At 36.9% G+C, this 21,846-nt stretch overlaps 1 protein-coding gene across 2 annotated transcripts in view; it reads right to left on the reverse strand.

Moving 5' to 3' along the window:
• The window catches only part of LOC129233451 (ATP-binding cassette sub-family C member 4-like), a 114,892-nt gene that overhangs the window by 41,683 nt on the left and 51,363 nt on the right, over window positions 1–21,846 (reverse strand). For both annotated transcript variants that reach the window (XM_054867486.1, XM_054867481.1), the window contains exons 7-9: window positions 14,539–14,664; window positions 10,180–10,432; window positions 6,540–6,656 (exon numbers count right to left, since the gene is read on the reverse strand). In XM_054867486.1, the coding sequence (XP_054723461.1) occupies window positions 6,540–6,656; window positions 10,180–10,432; window positions 14,539–14,664 (496 nt within the window). The remainder of the gene's footprint in view (window positions 1–6,539; window positions 6,657–10,179; window positions 10,433–14,538; window positions 14,665–21,846) is intronic.

The following is a 21,846-nucleotide window of genomic DNA, read 5'->3' on the forward strand; positions in this document are numbered from 1 at the left end:
TATACGATAACCCTATTTCCTTTTTGTTCATTGATAAAATTTGATAACGGTCTACTCTTTTCCAGAAGCGTGTGGAATATTTGAGAGATTTCTTTTCGGTGTGTATATAAGCCGTTAGCGATGGATAAAAAGAGAGTTTCGATTGAGATTTCGAACGGAGAGCGTATTTGATCTGTTTATAGCGAGGCATTTCGCTGTGTTGTTTTCGTATTTGGAAGTAAATACGTGTGTAACCGTTAAGTTTACGGTGTTGAATGATATTTGCTTAATTGCTGATGATTAATTTAGCAGTTGTTGACGATATTTCCTGTACATAGTGTAAATAAATTTCCTGTGTTTTTTATCAAGAACTGTGTTTTCATTTCAAGAAAGTGGAAGTCGCACCGAATCCGTTACAATTTGGCGCCCAACGTGGGGCTTCTTCTGGACTTTCTTGCAGTAAGTGTGACTTTGGACATTTTTTCATAAAGACTTTTTAAATTTGGACTTTATTTTTATGGTGATTACTCGCGCAATGGATGAACAATTAAAACAACTTCTTGATGCAATCAACTCTGTTAAAAATGAATTGGCGGCTAATCAAGAACAATTAAAAAATGATATGGCGGCTAATCAAGAACAATTAAAAAGTGATCTGACTGCAAGTATGTTGGCAAATCAAAACCAGTTAAAAAGCGATTTAACGGTGCTGAAAAAGGACTTAGCGTCTAACCAAGAGGAAATTAAAAACGACCTTATTTCGGTAAAGACTGTGATGGAAAATAAATTTAATGACATAGAGCATCGAGTTGATGCTATTGAAGAAAAATTTGATACCGTTGAAAGCCGATTCAATGCTGTAGAAAATTAATTTGAAGAAGAAGATAGAAGATTTCATCTATTTAAAGAAGAGATCTTTAAGGACGTGGAAAGGAGATTGGCGACCGCGGAAAGCAGCTCTGTACAGTTTGGCGCTCCCACATCGGTTGCTCGACCGTCCATTAAACTTGCCACATTTGATGGGAAAAGTTCGTGGAAGGTGTACAAGACTCAATTCATGATAGTGGCGGAAGCGAACGGATGGGACTCTGCTACCAAGGTCTGCCATCTTGCAGCATCCCTGAGAGGTGACGCAGCGGACATTCTTCAGACCCTTCCGGACAGCCAGCGCCTGGATTTCGCCGCCCTCACATCTGCGTTGGAGCTTCGCTTCGGTGAGAAGTGCCAGAAAGATTTCGGCCGACTCCAGTTGAAGTCGCGTTTCCAGAAAACCGGGGAAACCCTGCAAGAGCTTGCGGCGGACATAGAGAGACTGTCTCATCTTGTTTTTTGCGACTGCCCTGCGGATGTTCGAGACAACCTGGCACTCAACTACTACATCGACGGGGTTCGAGATCCGGAAATCCAGAAAGCTCTACGGATGGCGGATGTCAAAGACCTGAATTCTGCTGTTGTGTATGCGATGAGATACGAGGCCGCCCAAGAAGCAACCCGTGTGGAACGCCATCTAATCCGGACTCAGGAAGCTGATGAGTCTGATTCCAGGTCGTCCCACCTCGCTGAACTTGAGAGACAACTCGGTGACTTGGCAAGACATCTGAGCAGCATAACAGCCCAAAAGAAACAAGAGCAGAAGTGCTGGAAATGCGGTAGTGAAGGACACCTGCGAAGGAGTTGTCCGGCTCGCCAAGCTACGCGAGGGAAGGAAATCACCACCACCAGAGCTCTGCAGATTTCCTCTTCTAGTAGTGGCAGTGATGGACTTTTCATTTACGCACATGTAAATGGGAACCCCTGCAGACTGATTGTCGACACTAGAGCCAATGTGACAATCATTAGGACAGATATGGCTCGTGAATTTGGATTGAAACTGCTGTGGACATCGCCACGCGTAAGTCTCCAGACTGTGACAGGTGACAAAATCGAGATTGACGGTAAAGTGGACTTGGAAATAGTGTTTGGGAATGCCAACTACCATCATACGGCATTCGTCGCTAATATCACGGACCCCTTAATTCTCGGATTGGACTTTTTGAAGAAATATGACTTCACTCTCGACTTCAAGACTAATGAGCTGCACTCGATGAGAGAAGACATAGCCGTTTTCCCTGCAGAAAGTGATGTAAAATCCGCTCATCAAATAATAGCCCGAACAGATTTATCGATTCCCTCAAGGTCAGAATCATTAATACCTGGCTCCATTGAAGAAACCAATAGTTTTCGATTTGGACTCATTGAATACCCTAACCTAAGCAATAGCCTAAAAGGAGTGCTGGTAGCATCTACGCTTGTGGACCTTTCTAAGGATGTAATTCCTGTGAGAGTCGCCAACGTGAGTGAAAGGCCAATTAATATCCGGAAAGGTGAAGTGTTAGCAACTTGTACTCCAGTAAACTGCATCATTAGAAGAATCAATTCCCACGAGACTGTGTCTTCTGAGTCCTTGACATCGAAGTTAATTGGGAGTGCACCATTAACGAAAGATCGAAGAACTGCTGTGGAACAATTGGTGGACGACTTCAAGCATCTGTTTTCATCTACATCGGAGGATGTGGGCCGGACGAATTTAACGCAGCATAGGATCTACACTGGAGAACACCCCCCTATTAAACAGCATCCAAGACGACTACCGTTCGCCAAGAAGGAAGAGGTTGAGACCCTCCTGAAAGAGATGAAGGAGAATGATGTAATCGAACCTTCATCCAGTCCTTGGGCCTCTCCCATCGTCTTGGTCCGAAAGAAAGATGGCTCCACCAGATTTTGTGTCGATTACCGACGGCTGAATGAAAAAACCAAGAAAGACAGTTACCCTCTTCCACGGATAGACGACACCTTGGACACTCTTTCCGGACACAAGTGGTTTTTGACCCTGGACTTGAAGAGCGGCTACTGGCAGGTTGAGATGCACCCTGATGACCGAGAAAAGACAGCGTTTACAACTGGACAAGGCTTATGGCAGTTTAAAGTGATGCCCTTCGGCCTCTGCAATGCACCAGCTACGTTCGAGCGTCTTATGGAGACAGTGTTAAGAGGACTTTCCTACGAATCCTGTCTGGTCTACTTAGACGATATCATCATCGTGGGACGCAGTTTCGAAGAACATCTGGCAAATCTTAGGAAGGTGCTGCAAAAGCTTAAGGAAGCCAATCTGAAGTTAAGCCCGTCCAAATGTAATTTGTTCCGCCGGGAAGTGAACTACCTTGGTCACATCATCTCTTCTCAGGGTGTACAAACCGATCCAGAAAAGGTATCCGCGGTCAAGAGTTGGAGTCGTCCCGAAAACATCCATCAGCTGCGAAGTTTCCTGGGGCTCTGCACGTACTACAGGAAGTTTGTGAAGGGTTTTTCCAACATTGCACGACCTTTGCATAAGCTGACGGAGAGCAAGCAAAAGTTTGAATGGTCCAAAGAATGCGAAGATGCATTTCTACGACTGAAGGAGGCTTTAACATCAACGCCTATCCTCTCCTATCCTCAGCCTGAAAAATCCTTCATCCAGGACACTGATGCGAGCAACGAGAGCATCGGAGCTGTTTTATCCCAAGAAATTGACGGCAATGAACATGTCATCGCTTACTGGAGCAAATGCTTATCAAAGTCGGAGCGAAATTACTGCGTCACCAGAAAGGAGTTACTGGCCATAGTGAAAGCTGTAGAACACTTCCATCATTACCTCTACGGCCGAAAATTTCTGCTTCGGACAGATCATGCCTCGTTAACTTGGCTTTTGAACTTCAAGAATCCAGAAGGCCAGATAGCCAGGTGGATACAGCGGCTCCAGGAATATGACATGGAGATCAAGCACCGAAAAGGGTTATCTCACGGTAATGCTGACGCTTTATCAAGGAGACCCTGTCCTGAGAACTGCCACTATTGTTCCCGAATCGAGAAACAGTATGGAACGACTAGCCCTACCGCCTATCAGGTGACAGTGACTCCAATATCATCAGAACCTGATCCATGGAGTGACGACCAGGTTCGAAAAGATCAACTTGAAGACCCCGACATAAAACCAATTTTGGAGTTCATGGAAAGTGACAGTCGGCGCCCTAGCTGGCAGAACGTTTCCTTCTTCAGCCCTGCAACAAAAAGATACTGGGCTTTATGGAACTTACTCCATTTACGGAACGGCGTACTGTACCGAAAATGGGAATCTGATGACGGCAAAACATCTAGGTGGCAGTTACTACTTCCCCGATCAAGGATTTCAGATGTTCTGAAAGAAATACATAGTAGTGCGACTGGAGGACATTTTGGTGTGTTGAAAACCCTCAATAAAGTTCGGGAGCGCTTCTTCTGGAGCAAGGCGAAGGATGACGTGGAGAAGTGGTGCCATTCTTGTGACGCCTGTTCTGCTCGTAAAGGACCGAAGAAAAGAAGCAGAGGGAAGCTACATCTGTACAACGTTGGAGCTCCTTTCGAACGAATTGGGATCGACATCCTGGGTCCTCTACCGAGAACTGCTGATGGGAACAAATACATTCTTGTTTCCATCGACTACTTCACCAAATGGCCGGAAGCATATCCCATTCTAGATCAAGAAGCTACCACCGTAGCAGAGACTCTAGTCCAGCATTGGATCTCGAGATACGGAACACCTTTGCAGATTCATTCCGATCAAGGGAGGAATTTCATCTCTGCTGTGTTTAAGGGCCTATGTCAAATTCTCGGAATTCAGAAAACTAGGACAACACCACTACACCCACAATCGGACGGCATGTTGGAGAGATTTAACCGCACAATCCTGAATAACCTCTCACTTATGGTCTCCAGAAATCAACAGGATTGGGACAAGAAGCTACCTTTGTTCCTGCTGGCCTACCGCAGTGCTGTCCACGAGACTACCGGATATGCCCCATCTCAGATGCTCTTCGGACGAGAGCTTCGGCTACCTTGTGATCTCGTCTTCGGTCGTCCTCCGGAGGCGCCTGCATCGCCTGAGGAGTACAACCAGGATCTCCAGGCCCGGTTGGAAGACGTTCATAACTTCGCACGAGAGCGAATCAACATCGCGGAGGAGAAGATGAAGACCCGATACGACACAAGGTCTACTGGACATGAATTCAACGAAGGCGACAAGGTTTGGTTATGAAATCCCATCCGACGGAAAGGTCTTTCACCCAAATTGCAGTCGCATTGGGATGGACCCTACAAAGTCCTTAACCGACTGAATGACGTCGTAGTGAGGATCCAAAAATCACCTAATGCAAAACCTAGGGTTGTATATTATGATCGGTTAGCCCCATACTATGGCCATAGTTCATGAGTATTACGTAAACAACCATGGTTGATAACATAAAAGTTGTAGATAATTTTTGCTTTTAATGTTCAGTAATATTTCTTGTTATTATTGTGTTTTCTGTATCTGTTAGTTATTAATTAATGTGTATATTTGTAAACTTGTGATAGAAGTTTGGCACCCTTTCTGGGGATTGTACTGCCCGGGACGTGCAGTCCTTAGGAAGGGGGCAATGTTACAAATCCTGTAAATAGTAATTATTGTAGTAACGTAACCTGTAAATAGTTCCCCGTAATGAATATACAACCCCTTTTCATATGGCTAAAGTAAAGAACCCCTCTATTTCCTTTTTGTTCATTGATAAAATTAGAAAACGGTCTACTCTTTTCCAGAAGCGTGTGGAATATTTGAAAGATTTCTTTTCGGTGTGTATATAAGCCGTTAGCGATGGATAAAAAGAGAGTTTCGATTGAGATTTCGAACGGAGAGCGTATTTGCTCTGTTTAAAGCGAGGCATTTCGCTGTGTTGTTTTCGTATTTGGAAGTAAATACGTGTGTAACCGTTAAGTTTACGGTGTTGAGTGATATTTGCTTAATTGCTGATGATTAATTTAGCAGTTGTTAATGATTTCCCCTCTACATAGTGTAAATAAAGCTCCTGTTTTTTTTATCAAGAACTGTGTCTTCATTTCAAGAAAGTGGAAGTCGCACCGAATCCGTTACAATATATATATATATATATATATATATATATATATATATATATATATATATATATATATATATCAGATAAAAATAAGATGCAATTTAAAATTTTGATTAAAGCTGAAATTTATTTTAGTAGAAAATGTTACTTACATACTAGTAAGTATTATAGTCATATTAACGAAACACTAAAAAAAAAACTTGAAAAAGGTCGGTTAAACTTTAGCTATTGCATATGTGTTAAAAATTAAGAGTTATTTAAGTACCTTGATTTGTATTTTAGATTGGACTATCAGAGAAATTTTTATTTTTCCAGGTGGGAATTAGCATAAGAACAAAAAATATTACTAATATGAGTAGTACTTAAGTGCACATAAAAATAATAAAACCATAATTTTTTCATGATGCAAAAACATGGAAACTACATTCATTAACTTTTGCGTCTTTAAATAATTTATTATATGATTCACAAAAAATAACATTTCAAGAGAAAATATGTAAAACAATTTTTGGATACGGTTATCTTAAATATCTTAAAAACATTTTAAGAAAAGTTTTTGGTAAAATTTATTATCCTGAAAAAGGGCTAAAATTGTTTAACTATTTTTTTAAGTACCTTATTCCATGCAGCCACAATGTTTTGCATCCAAATTCCGCATTGGTTTAATTTTGGTCTCAGATTAGACACATCCAGGTGGGATGTCTCCTGCTGCTCTTCAAGAAGGAGGAATTTCTGCAAAAATTCGTGTCATAAGTAATCTTAAATGCTATTCAAAAATGCACAATGCATGGATAATTCATTTTTGATATGATAAACTCAGATGTTGGAATGCAAAAGAGTGAAAATAGCAAAATAAAAAATCATGCATTATTAAACGGGTTCTCAAACGTTTTCAGCTCGCGGTACCCTTTAAAAAATTAGAATTTTTTCAATCAATCTCTATTACTTACATATACATATCGAAAATTCCCTCCGGGGTTTGGAAACCTTATTTAAATAAGTATGTAACCAATACAGCAACAATGTTGAACTTACTGGAGATTGAAACTGCACGAGTTTTGTTTCCGAAATGTTCGATACATGGACCTTTCATATTGTGGCAGATAGCAAGTCTAAAGTCTACTTCTTGTTTCACTCTCTAACATGCCACAATCAACCGAAGAAAATGCGGTTGTGATATCTTGGCGTGAATCTTGAGAATCATGTGATCCACGGGCACGAGCTCACGTTCTTTGACGTAATACCATAAACAAATTGCTTGGAGTTAAGTCCGGAGAGCATGGTGAGCATAGAAGGCAATTGTCGTTATCAGAACTTCGTATATTCCAACGATTAGGAAGCTCGTTATTGAGGAAATGAAGAGTGCCTGTCAGAGATAATGGCGTGCCCCATCTTGTGGGAAAATGAATGCCCACGTCATCAGACACTTCACGGCACCCCTCGCCAGGGGCGGCAAATAGGGGGGGGGGGCGAGAGGGGGCGTCGTATTCCCAAATATTTTGACCAGAATGGTAAAAAATGGATAAATTCAATTTATGTAAATTGCAAACCAATGTTCATTAGAAAAATTCTTGCAGATTCTCAGAAAAAAATGATAAAACTCGATACATTTCCAGACAAGAGTACAAGTGTTATCGGCTATTTAAATAATGCCTTGGGAATTCACGAAGCATTTGCCGAATGCCGACCTTTTCAGAACAGAAAACACTAATGCAGAATCATGTTTTATTTTAACTAAAACTAAAACCTTGAAACCTAAAAAATAAAACCTTGGAATTTTAGGGTTATTGTTGCAGTATTGTGTGAAAGAATAATGCATCTTGACGAGATTTCGCTTATCAGTTAAATCATTTCCATTACGAATGAATTAAATGGGTGAAGATTTAAAACAGAACTGCCACTACATATTAGAGAGCATTTTGTAGATGATTAATACAAGATATCATAATAGAATTTTATCATTTAGTTGAAAAATAGAAACATATGAAACAGCGAGAATAAAAATAAATCGATTCGAAGAAACAACTCAATTACATAAATAAAACAATTTGCCCCAGCTATATAAAACAATGAAATATCATCTTCCTCTTTTGATATTCAATCATATGGTCATAGAAATAAATTATCTGACAGTCTTACGGTCACGTATGTGCACTATGTGACCAAAATGTCATCAAATGCCGGAAATGTCACGAAACTGGACGTAATAAATACCAATGAAGAGAAAAAACAGTACAAAATGAAAATGTTGTTCTAAGTGAACGAAAAATTTATGAATATCGAATCCAACATCGTGAAAATGTCTGCTTCACAACAACTATCTGTGTGTTTTGCATTAATTTCTTACTTTCATAATACTTTTTGATTTCTCATCTCTTTTTACATTGGTCAGAATAACCAAAAGACTTTAAAAAAAACGTTTCAAAATAATGAAGAACAAAAAAATAGTACATACGAACAAAAATTTCTGTCATTTACTGGATCATTTACTTCTGTTAAATGGAACTAAAACTAGTATAGTAGTGTGGTTCTAATAAGTTGCACCATGAGCTTAACAATGTTTTTTGGGAAGTTCAGTTAAAAAAGGACGTATTGCTAGCGCGGATTTAAGTGGAAGCACTTTTGCAAAACTACTACACTGGTAAAAATTCAGGAAAAGTTTAGGATACACATTACTGCAACATGGAATTTTTACTGCATAGAAAACTTTTACAGGGAGACAAGAAGTAACTTGGACACATATTACAGTATAACTTTAATGCTAATCAAAATATTACGATTTAACTTCAAAATTTGTATGAATACATTATTTTGTCTTATGTATTTAGAAATTTTGAAAGTGGCTACCTTTAGCCTTATAGAGAGCTTTAAACGTGTAACAAAATTTTCGGCTATGGACCGCAACTCACTTTCTGATATTTTATCCCAATCCTTGGATAAGGATTTCTTTAGGGATGCCAAAGTTTTTAGAGTTTTAGCACCCATCCTTTTCTCCAAGACCTTTTTGCATTGTTGAATTGCATCAATGACCCAAATCTAATGGTTTGGGGAAGGATATGTGCTAGGGAGAAAATATCACTTGTTTTTGTAGATCAAGGAGTAAAAACTAATCAAGAAACATACCGCAAACGTATTTTGGAAGATGTTGTCTTACCTTGGTCGCAAAAGTTCTTTGGAAACAAAAGATGGACCTTCCAACAGGGTTCTGCACCTGCACACAGAGCTAAATGCACTTACGACTGGTGCAAGATTGGTGCATTTTCTGGTCTTCATTGGCGCTCAAAGTTGGCCACCGTATTCCCCAGATTTGAACCCAATGGATTATTCTGTTTAGTCCATCTTAAAGCCAAGGGTGTGTGCTAAACCTCAAAAAAATTTGGCATCCCTGAAGAAATCCTTATGCAAGAAACGGGATAAAATACTAGCAAGTGAGTTGCGCTGAAAATTTTGTGATACGTTTAAATCTCTGTATTAAGTCTGAAGGTAGCTACTTTGAAAATTTGTAAATATATTAGACGAAATAATGTATTCATATTAATTTTGAAGTTTGATCGTAATATTTTCATCAGCATTAAAGTTATGATGTATTATGTGTGTCTAAGTTACTTCTTGTCACTCTGTACAGTTAATTTTTACTCGGAAAAGTATGTGATTGCAGCGCCAGTTAGTACACCAAGTGACTGATGGTGTGAAGGTATAGTGGCTAGAACAGTATATTGCGAACAACGATACCCAAGTTCAAACCCCACAGCTTTAAACATGTTCTTTTTCATTCGGCAAATTAAACAGTGTTCTTGTTTTTCTACCGTAAAATTTTACACTAAAATAGGATTTTATGGTATAAAGTACTGGCGACATGGATGCCAGTACTTTTACCGTGAATTTCAGGATTTTTTTTACAGTGTACGAAAATGAACTCAACTCAAATCAGCGCCAGTGACCTTAGAGAGGTAAGCACTGTCAAAGCTATAGTTTAAAGCCAAACAGGGAGGGTGTGTTGAAAATGAAAATCTGTACCCTATCCACATGAGTTTCCTTACCTTTTTAGGGAGTGAGTGTTCGTGAATACTGCTTCGAGCGATTGAACAACTTAGGGTCAGTCCAACAAACAAGAAAAATATGATTTAGTAGAAGAAAAAAAGATCGCGTTTGAAAAAGAACCTTCTCATTACAGATTTATTTGCACTGTTCTTAAAGTGAGCTCGAATAAGTGATCTCATAGACCTTGTCAATTAAGTAACTTATTCCATTCTACCTGGATTCGTTTGAGGGATATTAAGGACTCCGCTCCCTGTGCTATGGCATAGGGGAAGAAAAGCGTCATAGACAGTCGCAGGTTATTGAACAGGGACATGCAGACGAACACTTTTTCTGGCGTGAGGTCCCCCTTCACGCCGAGGACGAAGACGACGAACGAGATGAGCAAGATGATTTTGGATGAGATGAAGAACACGGCGAGATTGGCACCTCGAAGAATAGCTGTGCGACGAATCTTTTTCACTTCTTTTCTGAAAGTAAGGACAGGGTTTGATTATTACAAACGTGGTCTCAGAATCACTACATGTTGAATGTACAGGTATTTATCAAAATACTAGAAACAATCTGTGACAAGTGAGTTGGGAATCGCTACTCTGCCGTAAATGTTCTGTTAATAAAGGTGCCTTCTGACTGTAATCACTCACACTGGTGAATCCAGATGGGGATTGAGCTCTGTGGTCACTTTTGCTGCTATTGTTCGATTTTGAGACATTACAAACCGCTTTCAATACCCGTCGGTTTCTTTTACTGAGCTCCTCCTTCCGCCCACTCTATTTTGCTTCACCCAGCTTATCTTACCGCGCTTTGTGTATGCTGTTATGGCTTAAGACACTGTAACTCCAGAAACGCCAAAAAGATGAGATGTTTCAGTTGCCCCTGCTCCAGCTAGACGCGCTCCAACAATTTGCCCTCTTTTAAAATTTGAGAGATCCGACATTTCACGCGCTTGAAAAAAAATCCAAGACTTCCAGAACTTCAATTGAGCCACCCTGTACTACCAGAATATGAACATTGCTATTCATAAAAAAACCCCAGATATCTAGTTTTATTCTTTATTAATTACGAAGCACATTCAAAAACGTCACTTTTATTCACAGGTGTTTCCGTTATTTTGATAGCTACCTGTACTTTTGGAATGGTCAACTGACTTAATATGCATGTCATCCGATATTTTGATTGAGATCGTTATAGAACAGTCGTTAGCAGCTTCCGCGGTTCCCGGGAAAAAGTGAAGAATGCATGAGGCACTCAAAATAATAATAATAATAATAATAATAATTAATAAATAAAAAAATAAATAAATATGTACATAGATAAAAATAAAATATAAATATAAATCAATAAATTAAATTAGCATCTTAAAAATGTAGTTCAGTACACTTAACTGGGACAACTTAGCCAAATGAGACATCTTTGCCAGTTTTTTGAAATCATAATATTTGGCTCTCTACTTACCAGGAAACCACACAAAAAGTATTTGATCTTGCCCGCCCGTTATCGAGATATAAGGTCTTAAAGTGTGCCCAAATTTTAAGAAAAACGCAAAATTTAAAGATTCTGCGAGAAATTAATCACGCATTTTCACCGCTTGTATCCGTCTACAAATCGCGTGAAAGATTCCATTACTCACCGAAAGTCGCTAAATTTGACGACTTTAATAAAATTTCGGCAAACTTTAAGATTTCATATTTCTATCACGGGGAAACGAGGACAAATAATTTATGCGTCCAGAAACATGTTTTGCAATGCTCTTTCGATTGTGACTTGTTTAAATTATTTTCATTCTTACACTATCGTGCGGTTTGACCCACTGAATCTCTAAAATGTAATCTGAAGTTGTAAAAGAAAAAATCACACAAACAATAAAATTACGATAGAGATTTATGTAAAATACATACAAAAATGTGATTTATATCAAAATTTAATCTTCAGAAAATAAAGAAATAAATAAATAAATTAATTAAATAAAGGATGAATTAAAATCTTTGTTGTTTCCATTTACCCCAGAATACAGAATTTATGGGGTAATGGGAACACATAAATTGCACATCAAAAGTAGCTGGTAAGGTTAAACACATAAATAAGTGTTTTCAGTAATATTCCATATGACAGGGGTCTCAACCCTTTTTCACTCGTGGGCCACATTGTAAATTTTTGGAGGCGTGGCGGGCCAGCCCAATAATATTTTAGCTCGGATGGTATATTTTGCACTAAGCCCTCCCCCCCCCCTCCATCAAAACATCGCGAACATTTTTTTTTTTTAATTAAGCGCTCAGTGGTGGTTTTTTAATACTTTCGGGCTTGCACCTAAGTTGCTATATTTCCTTATTTATATTAGCTGTTAGCTAAATTAAACTATATTTTAAGCACCCTTAAATCTCTAATATTGTAACGATAGGGAGTCTTGTAAAATTAGAATAGTTCAGGAAACGGTAATAAAAAGCATTCTTTGTCACAAAATGAAGTGAAATTTAAAAACAAATCTAATAAGTGAGTGATACAAGACAAAAATATTGCAATGTACTACAAACTTATTTTACTGCATTACTGACGATTAAAAACTTGGAAATAAATGAGAGCACAACACGTGTGTGTGTGTGTAAAGCTTTTAATTTTTTAATATTTTTTTTAAAGTTAAAAAATAATGCAAGGAAGGCATTTGTTTACCGCTTAAAATTTCAGTCCATTCAGGAAGTTCTTAAAGTCTTTTTCTGGTAGAGAACTGTAAAATGGAGTACATTTTTTCCCTTGGGCCAGGAAATGCCCAATGCCGGGGGACTAATGGGAGAGTGTGGCGCTGAGAAGAGATTTGTTCTCGAAAGGAGTAAAAAGAGAGATGGGTGCTGCACTCATAATTAACGGTAAAAAAAGATTTAAATTAACAGTAAAAAGATTTTAATAATTATTTTTAGTTAAAAATAATATCTCAATTTTATTCCAACGAGACTGTTTATGTTCCGAAAAAAAAAGTTAGTAAGCTTCCCGCGGGCCGGAAAATATTAGTTCGCGGGCTGGATCCGACCCGCGGGCCGTAGGTTGGAGAGCCCTGCCATATGACAAATGAGACTGTTTGGAACCAGTTAATTCTCATTGGTAGACCTGCAGGAGAAGAAAATGTAAGATGACTAAAACTTGAAAAACAACTTGCTTCTTAGTAGTATCATATTCAAACAATAATGATATCTACATAATATTGTTCTATATTTTACCCAGTCTTCACTCACCTACTGTTTAGTTTCAAAACTTAACACACGTGTCAAATTTTGTCAATGTTTCATTTTACCACTACCAGCAAATTATTCTTATCCTCGTACACCAATGCATTTTATGATTGTTAAATTTCTAAACTAAATGGTATAAGAAATTAAGAGTATAAGAAATTAAGAGAATTTTCAGATTTGGACAATTATCTCCAGAACTACTGGACCAATTTTAATGAAATTTGGTATGTACATACATTGAAACTAACTCGGGGCTAACAGCGCCCCTCAAGAGGGGATCTTATTGCTCCAAGACCACATCCCTATGTCTCGCAATTGTCACAGAGTCTCTCTCAAAGACATGGAGGGGTGTGCAGCCATCCAACATGATGTCATCCCAGACCGTCAAACCACCATTGCCAAAATGATCGATTTCGCGGATATTGGAAGGCAAATAGCAAGTCGTTTCAGCTTAAACGACTATTCTTGTCCTACGTTTACATGGATAGACGCAGGAACCTGCTACCTACCCTCCAATATCGGCGAAATCGACCATTATGGCGGTGGTGGTTTGACGGTCTGGGCAGGCATCATGTTGGATGGCCGCACACCCCTCCATGTCTTTGGGAGAAGTTCTGTGACAGTTACGAGACATAGGGATGTAGTCTTGGAGCCCTAAGATCCCGTCTTGAGGGGCGCTGTTAGCCCCGAGTTAGTTTTAATGGATGTTAACACAAGACCAAGAGGAATTTCTGGAAGGGGAGGATATTCACTCGATGGATTGACCAAGTAGATCTCTAGACTCCAATCCTGTAGAACATGTCTGGAACGCTCTCAGGAGGGCAACAGCAACTCGCAACACCCCTCCGGGGACCATCCATAGCCTGAGAACGGCGTTGAGGAACGAGTGGAAATAATTGCTTAAGGATCCCATAAACTGATTTATTTCAAGTATGGAGTCACACTGCGAGACCTATATGTCTGTTAGAAGGGACCGTACCACCTACTAACCCCCCCTTTTTTGGAATTTCGCAATTGCTGTTTCATACCAACCCGACTCTAACGAGTGTTATTTATGATCATGCTTGTGTATTTTCATTTTAGATGGTTATTTGTTTTGTATTGTTTCAATGTATGTATGTACCAAATTTCATTAAAATCGGTCCAGTAGTTTTGGAGATAATTGACTAAATCTGAAAATTCTCTTAATCTCTTACACCAGTGTAGTTTAGCAAAAAAAAAAAATCATACTGAGGGATGGAGCAGATTTCACGTCTGCATATGGCAGGCATGGTTCTAAACTTGATTCTGGATGAAAGTTTGAGTTTCTTGAACTTATTTGGTACATTTACATAAAATTTAAATGATTCTAATACCTTCTGATTGAGTCCACAAGGTTGGCGAATGGAATTTCCCATCCATACATTTTGATGACTCTCATTCCACCAATGATCTCATTCATGAGACGAATTCTTTCATCAGTTAAAATGGCAGTTTTTTGTCTAAGGGAAAAAAATCTGCTTAGGAAAAAGACAAACTACTTATATTTATCATGTTTCATATCTTACAAAGGATTTTGAAAGTACCAAAGTAGTGTGAGTACAAAATGGACGAAGGTGCCTTCGACAACTCCGAAAACTTTGGAACCCATTGACCGAGAAAGAAGAATTTATCGAAGAGAGAGAAAACAAACAATATCAAGAAATGGCCATTTAGTGATTAATACAAATAAAAAAAATATTTTGAAGAAATTTTTAATCATACATTTATTACAATTTAATTAACCAGTTTTTAATTTTTTTAGTCCTTGAGAAAAAAATGTTTTCGAGCTCTCTGCTATGAGAAATCATCTTACTTCAAAACAAAACTAAAAAATAGTTATAAACAAAACTAATAATTTAACTATTTCCTTTCACATGCTCTATTTTTTCAACCGATTGTATTGACAAAACCCAACTTTTTCGATGCAACATTCAATGGCTCACAAACACATGACGACGTATTGATTTCAACTTTTAGAATGTTTTCTTTAATGTGCTCGTAGATATTTCGTTATAATAAATTATTTTTAGAATGAAACTCTGCCAAAGATGATGATAGCTGATTGAAGCTACCTTATCTCCAAGTCGTATACTTCGTATTCCAAACATAAAACCAGTATAGTAAAGAGCGTGGTGGGATAAACAGAAGTCAAAAATAACTCGCAGGCCAGAAGCTGGCGTTGATCTCTCTGTTTCTTATGCGTATATGCGTGGGCTGTTAACTACAATAACACTTGGCCGTCGCGTCGTTACCCCCCAAAGAAAAGTTAATATTCCCATTTTCAAACACGCAGACAACTGACAAAAATACCCAGTATCATGGTAATATTGTTTGAAAAATGAAATGGCAAACTTTTAAAAAGGTTTCTGTAGTTACACTAAAATCTGGTATTCAAACATCAAAAAGTTTTCTATATAGTGAGTTTTTTATTCTGGACAAATCAATTTCAATGAATAGAGACAGGTGCCTTTCTAGTAACTAATATTTATTCAATACCGTTCAAATTTAACAAATGGTAACTTTCTTACTGATATGTATGTATTTGTTTTATTTAAAGCATTAGGTTGGCTTAAAAAGTAATATATTAAGCTAAGTTAAAATTTCTACAAACATAAGGGAAGGTTGCCTTCAATGAACCGGTTCCATGACTAGAACGCGAAGATATTTCCCGTGCCAGAGTTTGTGCAGACGCGTAATCAGTTTTAGTACCTTCCTTCATCTGAAAACTGTCTACTGCAGAGTCGTCAAGTAGCTAAAATTATATAATCATATTGTTAATCGGCCAGAAATGATTTCTACCATTATCTTACTAATAATTGAGATTTTCATTTAGTTACAACATGCTTTGTCATTGATCATCTAAACGTGAACATTGACTTAAAAGTGCCTTTTCAAGTACAATTCCCTATACTTCACGTTTCATCATGATTCGTCACAGCAGTAACACCTGGGGCATTCCAAGGTATTTTTGACATTTATGTAGAGTCCGTAACGTGACCTTTTTTGCCATAACTTTTTAATTTACTGTTTGATTAGCATATTATTTTATTTTGATCTTTTCCTACCAACACACCAGCTCAAATTAAAATAATTTGCAAATCAAACGGTAAATTAAAAAGTTATGGCAAAAAAGGTCACGTTACGGACTCTACATAAATGTCAAAAATACCGTGGAATGCCCCACCTATAAGAATATTCAAAATGACTCAGTTGCTATCATTAGACCGTTAGGTGTTTTCACGAATGGACCACCTGACAAAGTGGTTCATTCATGGAAAAGTGCAAATATTGTTGTAACTTCAGCTCAACTACTTTTGAAAATTGCTTCATTGTTTTAAAATAATTGTGATAATGAATAAAATAATCACAGTAATTTATGAAAACTCTTATACTTTATTATAATTTCAAGTCATCTTTTTTATAAAATTGATTAAAAATTTAAAACAAAATGATACAGTTTCAAATACTTTTGTTGTTCCAGAAAAATGCAAAATTTAGTAAAATATGGCCAGTGGGCAAGTGAGAGCATGTGACGTGCTACAGTAGCTTACAGAAGAGGTGGCATGGACCGTAACGAAGTCTGTTGACAAGATAGAGCCCTGAAAGTAACTTTAAACAGTCGGATAGAAGATAAAAACCGGTTTGCTGTTACCTTAGCTACTTATTAGAAATTTAGGAGGTAAGTCCTCCGAAGTAGGAATATGATTAGTGAATCATATTTTGAAACTAGAGAAGTCGTTTTTGAAATAACTTCCGAAAAACTGGAGGAATTGGCCTTTCAAGAGGCTAAGAAAAATAACATGTCCCACAGATTTAATTAAAACAAAAAGTCTGTTACTACTATATTCTCTGGTAGTTAGAGACTTAAGCTTCTGATTTCAGTAATAAAATAGCCAATAAGTTAGTAACATTTTAGAGAGCAAGTACAATCTTACGTCGAACGAAAATTTTAAAAATCAATTTAACAAAATTCTCAACAGTACAAAAGAGGTTGAAAAGATACTAGCTAAGAACTTAGAGGTGGGTAATGTCGTTCTTTTTAATAATCCGTTCATCAGAGGATCGTTCATTCTTTTGATCCATTCATTCGACTCGTTCATTTGAACGACTTCGTTCATTTTAAAAAGTTGCAGGTGCCCTCTCTGCATGTCATACTCACGTACATTCGAAATGTTTCATTGGATCAGTAATATTATTTGAAGAAAAAATAACTAAAATCATCTAAAACTAAGAAAATATGTCTATGAAATATGAATCAAAAATACTTGATTCAGGCTTAGATGTATAAAGCGTAGTTATAGTTAACTTTGTAGGATATTTCAGTCGCCGAATGGTAAGAAATGTTTTCTATTCTAAAAATCACAGGTTCCATTTCAGCATGTCACAAAATTAAATTATATTAAATTTTACTATGTAAAAAAATAATTAATTGTCTGTGACGTCAGAAAATTTCCAAACTTGAACTTACGTGAATTAGTGCACTAATTATAAATAGAAATATCATATCTCTAACTGTAGGATTGTCACAGGTGAGAATAAAACAAAAACCAATTTTGAATGTGCACTTTAGAGGAAGTTTTAAAAAATATAAATTACGAAATAAATAAAAGAGAGAATTACCAAAAAAAGAAAGAAAGAAAAGAAAGAAAAAGAAACAACCTATAATATAAACCACGAGAATAAAGAAATGTTTATTTCAACTACGTACGTTAAATAAACATAAACTTAAGAAAAAAATTATTATAATCATAAAACGTCTACTTTTTAAATAAAAACTGGCATAAATTGTCGAAACTGACCTTTCTCGACCCCAAAATAAACATCTGTCAACCATGATATCTACCCAAAAGAAAGAGGTGCGTTCCTTAAATTTTTTTTTCCAGCTACAGTACTATAGGGGAAAGTGGGGTAAAACCGGGACCCTAAGGTTTGCAGGCTTAAAGAAGTTAGTTTTTAGCATAAAGGAACAAAATTTTGCAAAAGTAAGCACTACTTATCCATTAATGCTACCACAGTTTCAAAAGAATAAGTGTTCTTTTTTTTATTAATTTTTTTGTTAAAAAAGTCATTTTACCCGGTTTTGCCCTACGAGTGGGGTAAAACTGGGTAGACATGTTTTTGCTATGAGAAAATAAAAAATTTAAAAGTTTTAACAAAATTCAAGTTTTATTTAGTGACATAGTCAACTGTTGTCATAACTAGGGATTGCAATACCAGACCAAAAATGCAATAACGGTATTCGGTATTTCATTAATGTGATACCGGAATTAGAAATTCCCCCCCCCCCCAAAAAAATATCCAAAAACATAATATTTCCTCGCCATATTTTATTGTTTTGTGCAAAAAGTGTATTATTCACTCGTTGTGAACAAATATAAAATAAAGGAACAAGTACCACAATAAAAAAATCAATAACAGCAAGAAACATAATGCATCATCTATTTAATTGTCACTAAGCCTGGAATTCAGTTTAGTGAACTAATTTCCTGCAGTTGAAAATATTCTTTCTGAATTCACGCATGCCGGTGGTACTGTTAATAATGCGCTATACACCTCCTGTAGTTGCCTGGAAGTCCTTCATCTTTAAATAATTCGGCTTTTAACTTGTTGGTTTTGAAAAAATCCTTTTTGTGAGTGCGGGTGTTTCTTTTGTATTGTGGGCAGTTTTTTTATTATTATTTTTCACGAATTGTAACTGACAATTATTTTTCAGTATTAACATCATCTTTAACGATTTTTCTTGGTCAGAATAGGTTTGTAATTGCTTTTTTTTCACCCTTTGCTTTGAAATTTACGATTAATTTGATTTTGTTATTTTTGAACAATCACGAATTGCTTATTGCTTTCATTTGACTGTTGAATGGCGTCCCTGCTTTTTATCCCCCCCCCCCCACCTTCCTCTGCAGCACCACTGTCGACCGGCCCCTCTCGATGCTGCTCCTCTAGCGAGCAAAGTCTCCGGGTTGCGTGCATATCCTACACACACGCGTACATACACACACACACACACGCACGCCTACACGCATAAACGCTTACAAAAGCGCGGGTAAATACACACACGCCTCACACGCTTGTGATTGCAAAAAACATAATTTAAATTCAAGATGCCAAAAATTCATTTTTTTTTTTCGTTTTCGATTTCTTTTCGAAATTCTTTAGGATTATGTAAATATCTGAAAATATGTTCCAACTGATTATGCTTTACCCCTTTTCAAATGTTCAAGGCGTTATAAATATTACCTTGCTAGTTATAAAGCCGAATACAAGCAAGACAGAACATCATACCAATTCCGCTGACAACAAATTACTGTTTTTTATACTAACAAAAAGAAGTTTTTCTTAACATTCAGTACAGTGGAGACAAATGTTTAAAAGCAATATCATAAAGAATTGTAACAATTGATGGTTAGAATAAATTGTTCATAGCACAAACCCATTTGTAATTAAACTAAAAATTAATTTTCACAAGTCAAAGAAATGGAGAAAATAAAAACGTGGTTCACATAAAGTCAAGAAAGTGCGATTCATCACACCCCATCTAGTAAGGAAAATATCAGTTTGTAATCTTTCCGGTGATTTTATTCATTGATATTCTATAAATTAGTGCTTTTGAAGACGAATTTTTAATTCATTAGATTCATTTTGATACTGTCTCATCGAGAAAGGAATTATTTCTTTAAAACTAGTGGTACCCGCAGTAGAAAATTAAAAGGCCATTTGGTTCTCATGTATATTTACAAATAATGGATGATGAATTTCTTGCTAATTGGCTATGTTCATTAGCTTTCCCACGTTATGATAATTTGCTCGGCAAAGTTTTCTTAAAATTGGAATAGAAAAAGAACAAAACCGAATTTTCGAAAAATCGCTTCGAAGATCCAGATAGCCAGACAGAGAGACTTTCAGCTTTATTATTAGTAAAGATAACAGTAGATATCCAATTGATTAAATTAAAAACTCTTTAATTACAAACTATTTGTTATTTTTAGCTAATATCAAAAATACCGGTATTCTACCTCAACAAATACCGGTATTACGAAATTGCAAATTCGCTCCAAATACCGGTATTCGGTATATCGGTATTGCAATCACTAGTCATAACATAATAGAATAAGTATAAAAGGACACATATTAGTGAGTTGTCAGTAACTTTAACTGTCTTTACCTTTAATTTTTTTATGTAATATAAGGCCTATTGACACAAGTCGCAAGTAAAATAGTTATCTTCCTCTTCGGCGCCAGAGCAGCTTTCATGGGCGCAACGATGACATTGGATGCATTGGATTCATTCCTCACCACCCTTGGAGTCCGAGTAAAGATCATTGCACTAAATGCAAGTAGTATTGTCATCCTCTTTACTGGACTCATCCCTGATTTGCTCCATCGGTTTCTTTTTTTTTTTTTTTTTTTTTTTTTTTTGACGCTTATTTCTTGTCTGTTCTTTTTGGCATCTTAAAATGTTGCCTTTTCTTTGATTCGTTTATCTTTCCTTCAGGTTTTCTTTTCTTCCGTCCATCTTTGGTCTTCTTTCCATCATTTTTCTTTTTCTTTTCTTCTAATCCTGAATGAAGATGAAGCTTGTATAGGGAGCCCGTCAAAATCATAGTTTTTCTATTTCTCTTATCCTCCTTCGGCTGCGTCTTTCTCTCAGTGTATGGGGGTAGTACCCCGTTTTGCCCCGCACATTCAGCTTTCATTTAAAAAATGCCGTCATATGACTATACAGAATGCTGCAGACAATTACTTAGAATGATAATGAAGGTAATTAAATGCAGAGCTGCTTTCATGGGCCCAAAGAGAGCTACATAACTTTACTGTTGCAGAAAAAAGAACGTAGTGTAATCGGTCTAGTTTTGTTCAAAAATTTTAGGCAAAAATCACTCAAACAGAATTTTCTTCACAGGAACGAAAGAAGCGAGTCTATTGCGTTCTAATTAAATACGTACAAAGAGAGCTACATAACTTTACTCTTGCAGAAACAGAGGTACGTAGTATATTCGGTCTAGTTTTGTTAAAAAAAATTAAGCAAAAATCACTCGAATAGAAATTGCTTCACAGGAACGAAAAAAGCAAGTTTATTGCTTTCTAATTTAATGGCCTCTGCTTCTTCATCAAGGTGGAAGGTAGATTCTCTCTTGTCCACGCGATTGCAGCGCTTACAGAGGCTTGAAGGGGGTACCCAGTTCGCTCCTGACTTCCCGGTTTTACCCCACTTTCCCCTACATACATATAGTATAACCAATAGACCACGTGTATCATAAAAAAAAAGTAACAACAAATTTATTAGTAGTTCAGCCGGAATACCGGATAACTTCATTAAAAAAAAAAAGACTCACTAAATATTACGGAGCTTCAAAATTATTACAGTATCAATGAGAACAGAAAAAAAAAGTAACACTTTTTTTAAATGGGGGGGGGATAAAAAGTAATAATCCTTATTAAAAATATCTGGATATTGAATGTAAAATAAGCGACTTGGAAGTCGCCAAGAAAGTTAAAAATAATGTCAAATCAATACAGATGGTAGTTAATAGGTGGGATGTTGTAGAAGACAAAAGGATCGCTAAAAAAATCATAAAAGGTATTTTTATAAATGATTTTGGCGACAGAAAGCGTGAGAAGGATTTTAGCAGTGTGTGGGA

This window comes from Uloborus diversus, chromosome 1, assembly GCF_026930045.1.
Source record: "Uloborus diversus isolate 005 chromosome 1, Udiv.v.3.1, whole genome shotgun sequence".
Lineage (NCBI taxonomy): Eukaryota > Metazoa > Arthropoda > Arachnida > Araneae > Uloboridae > Uloborus > Uloborus diversus.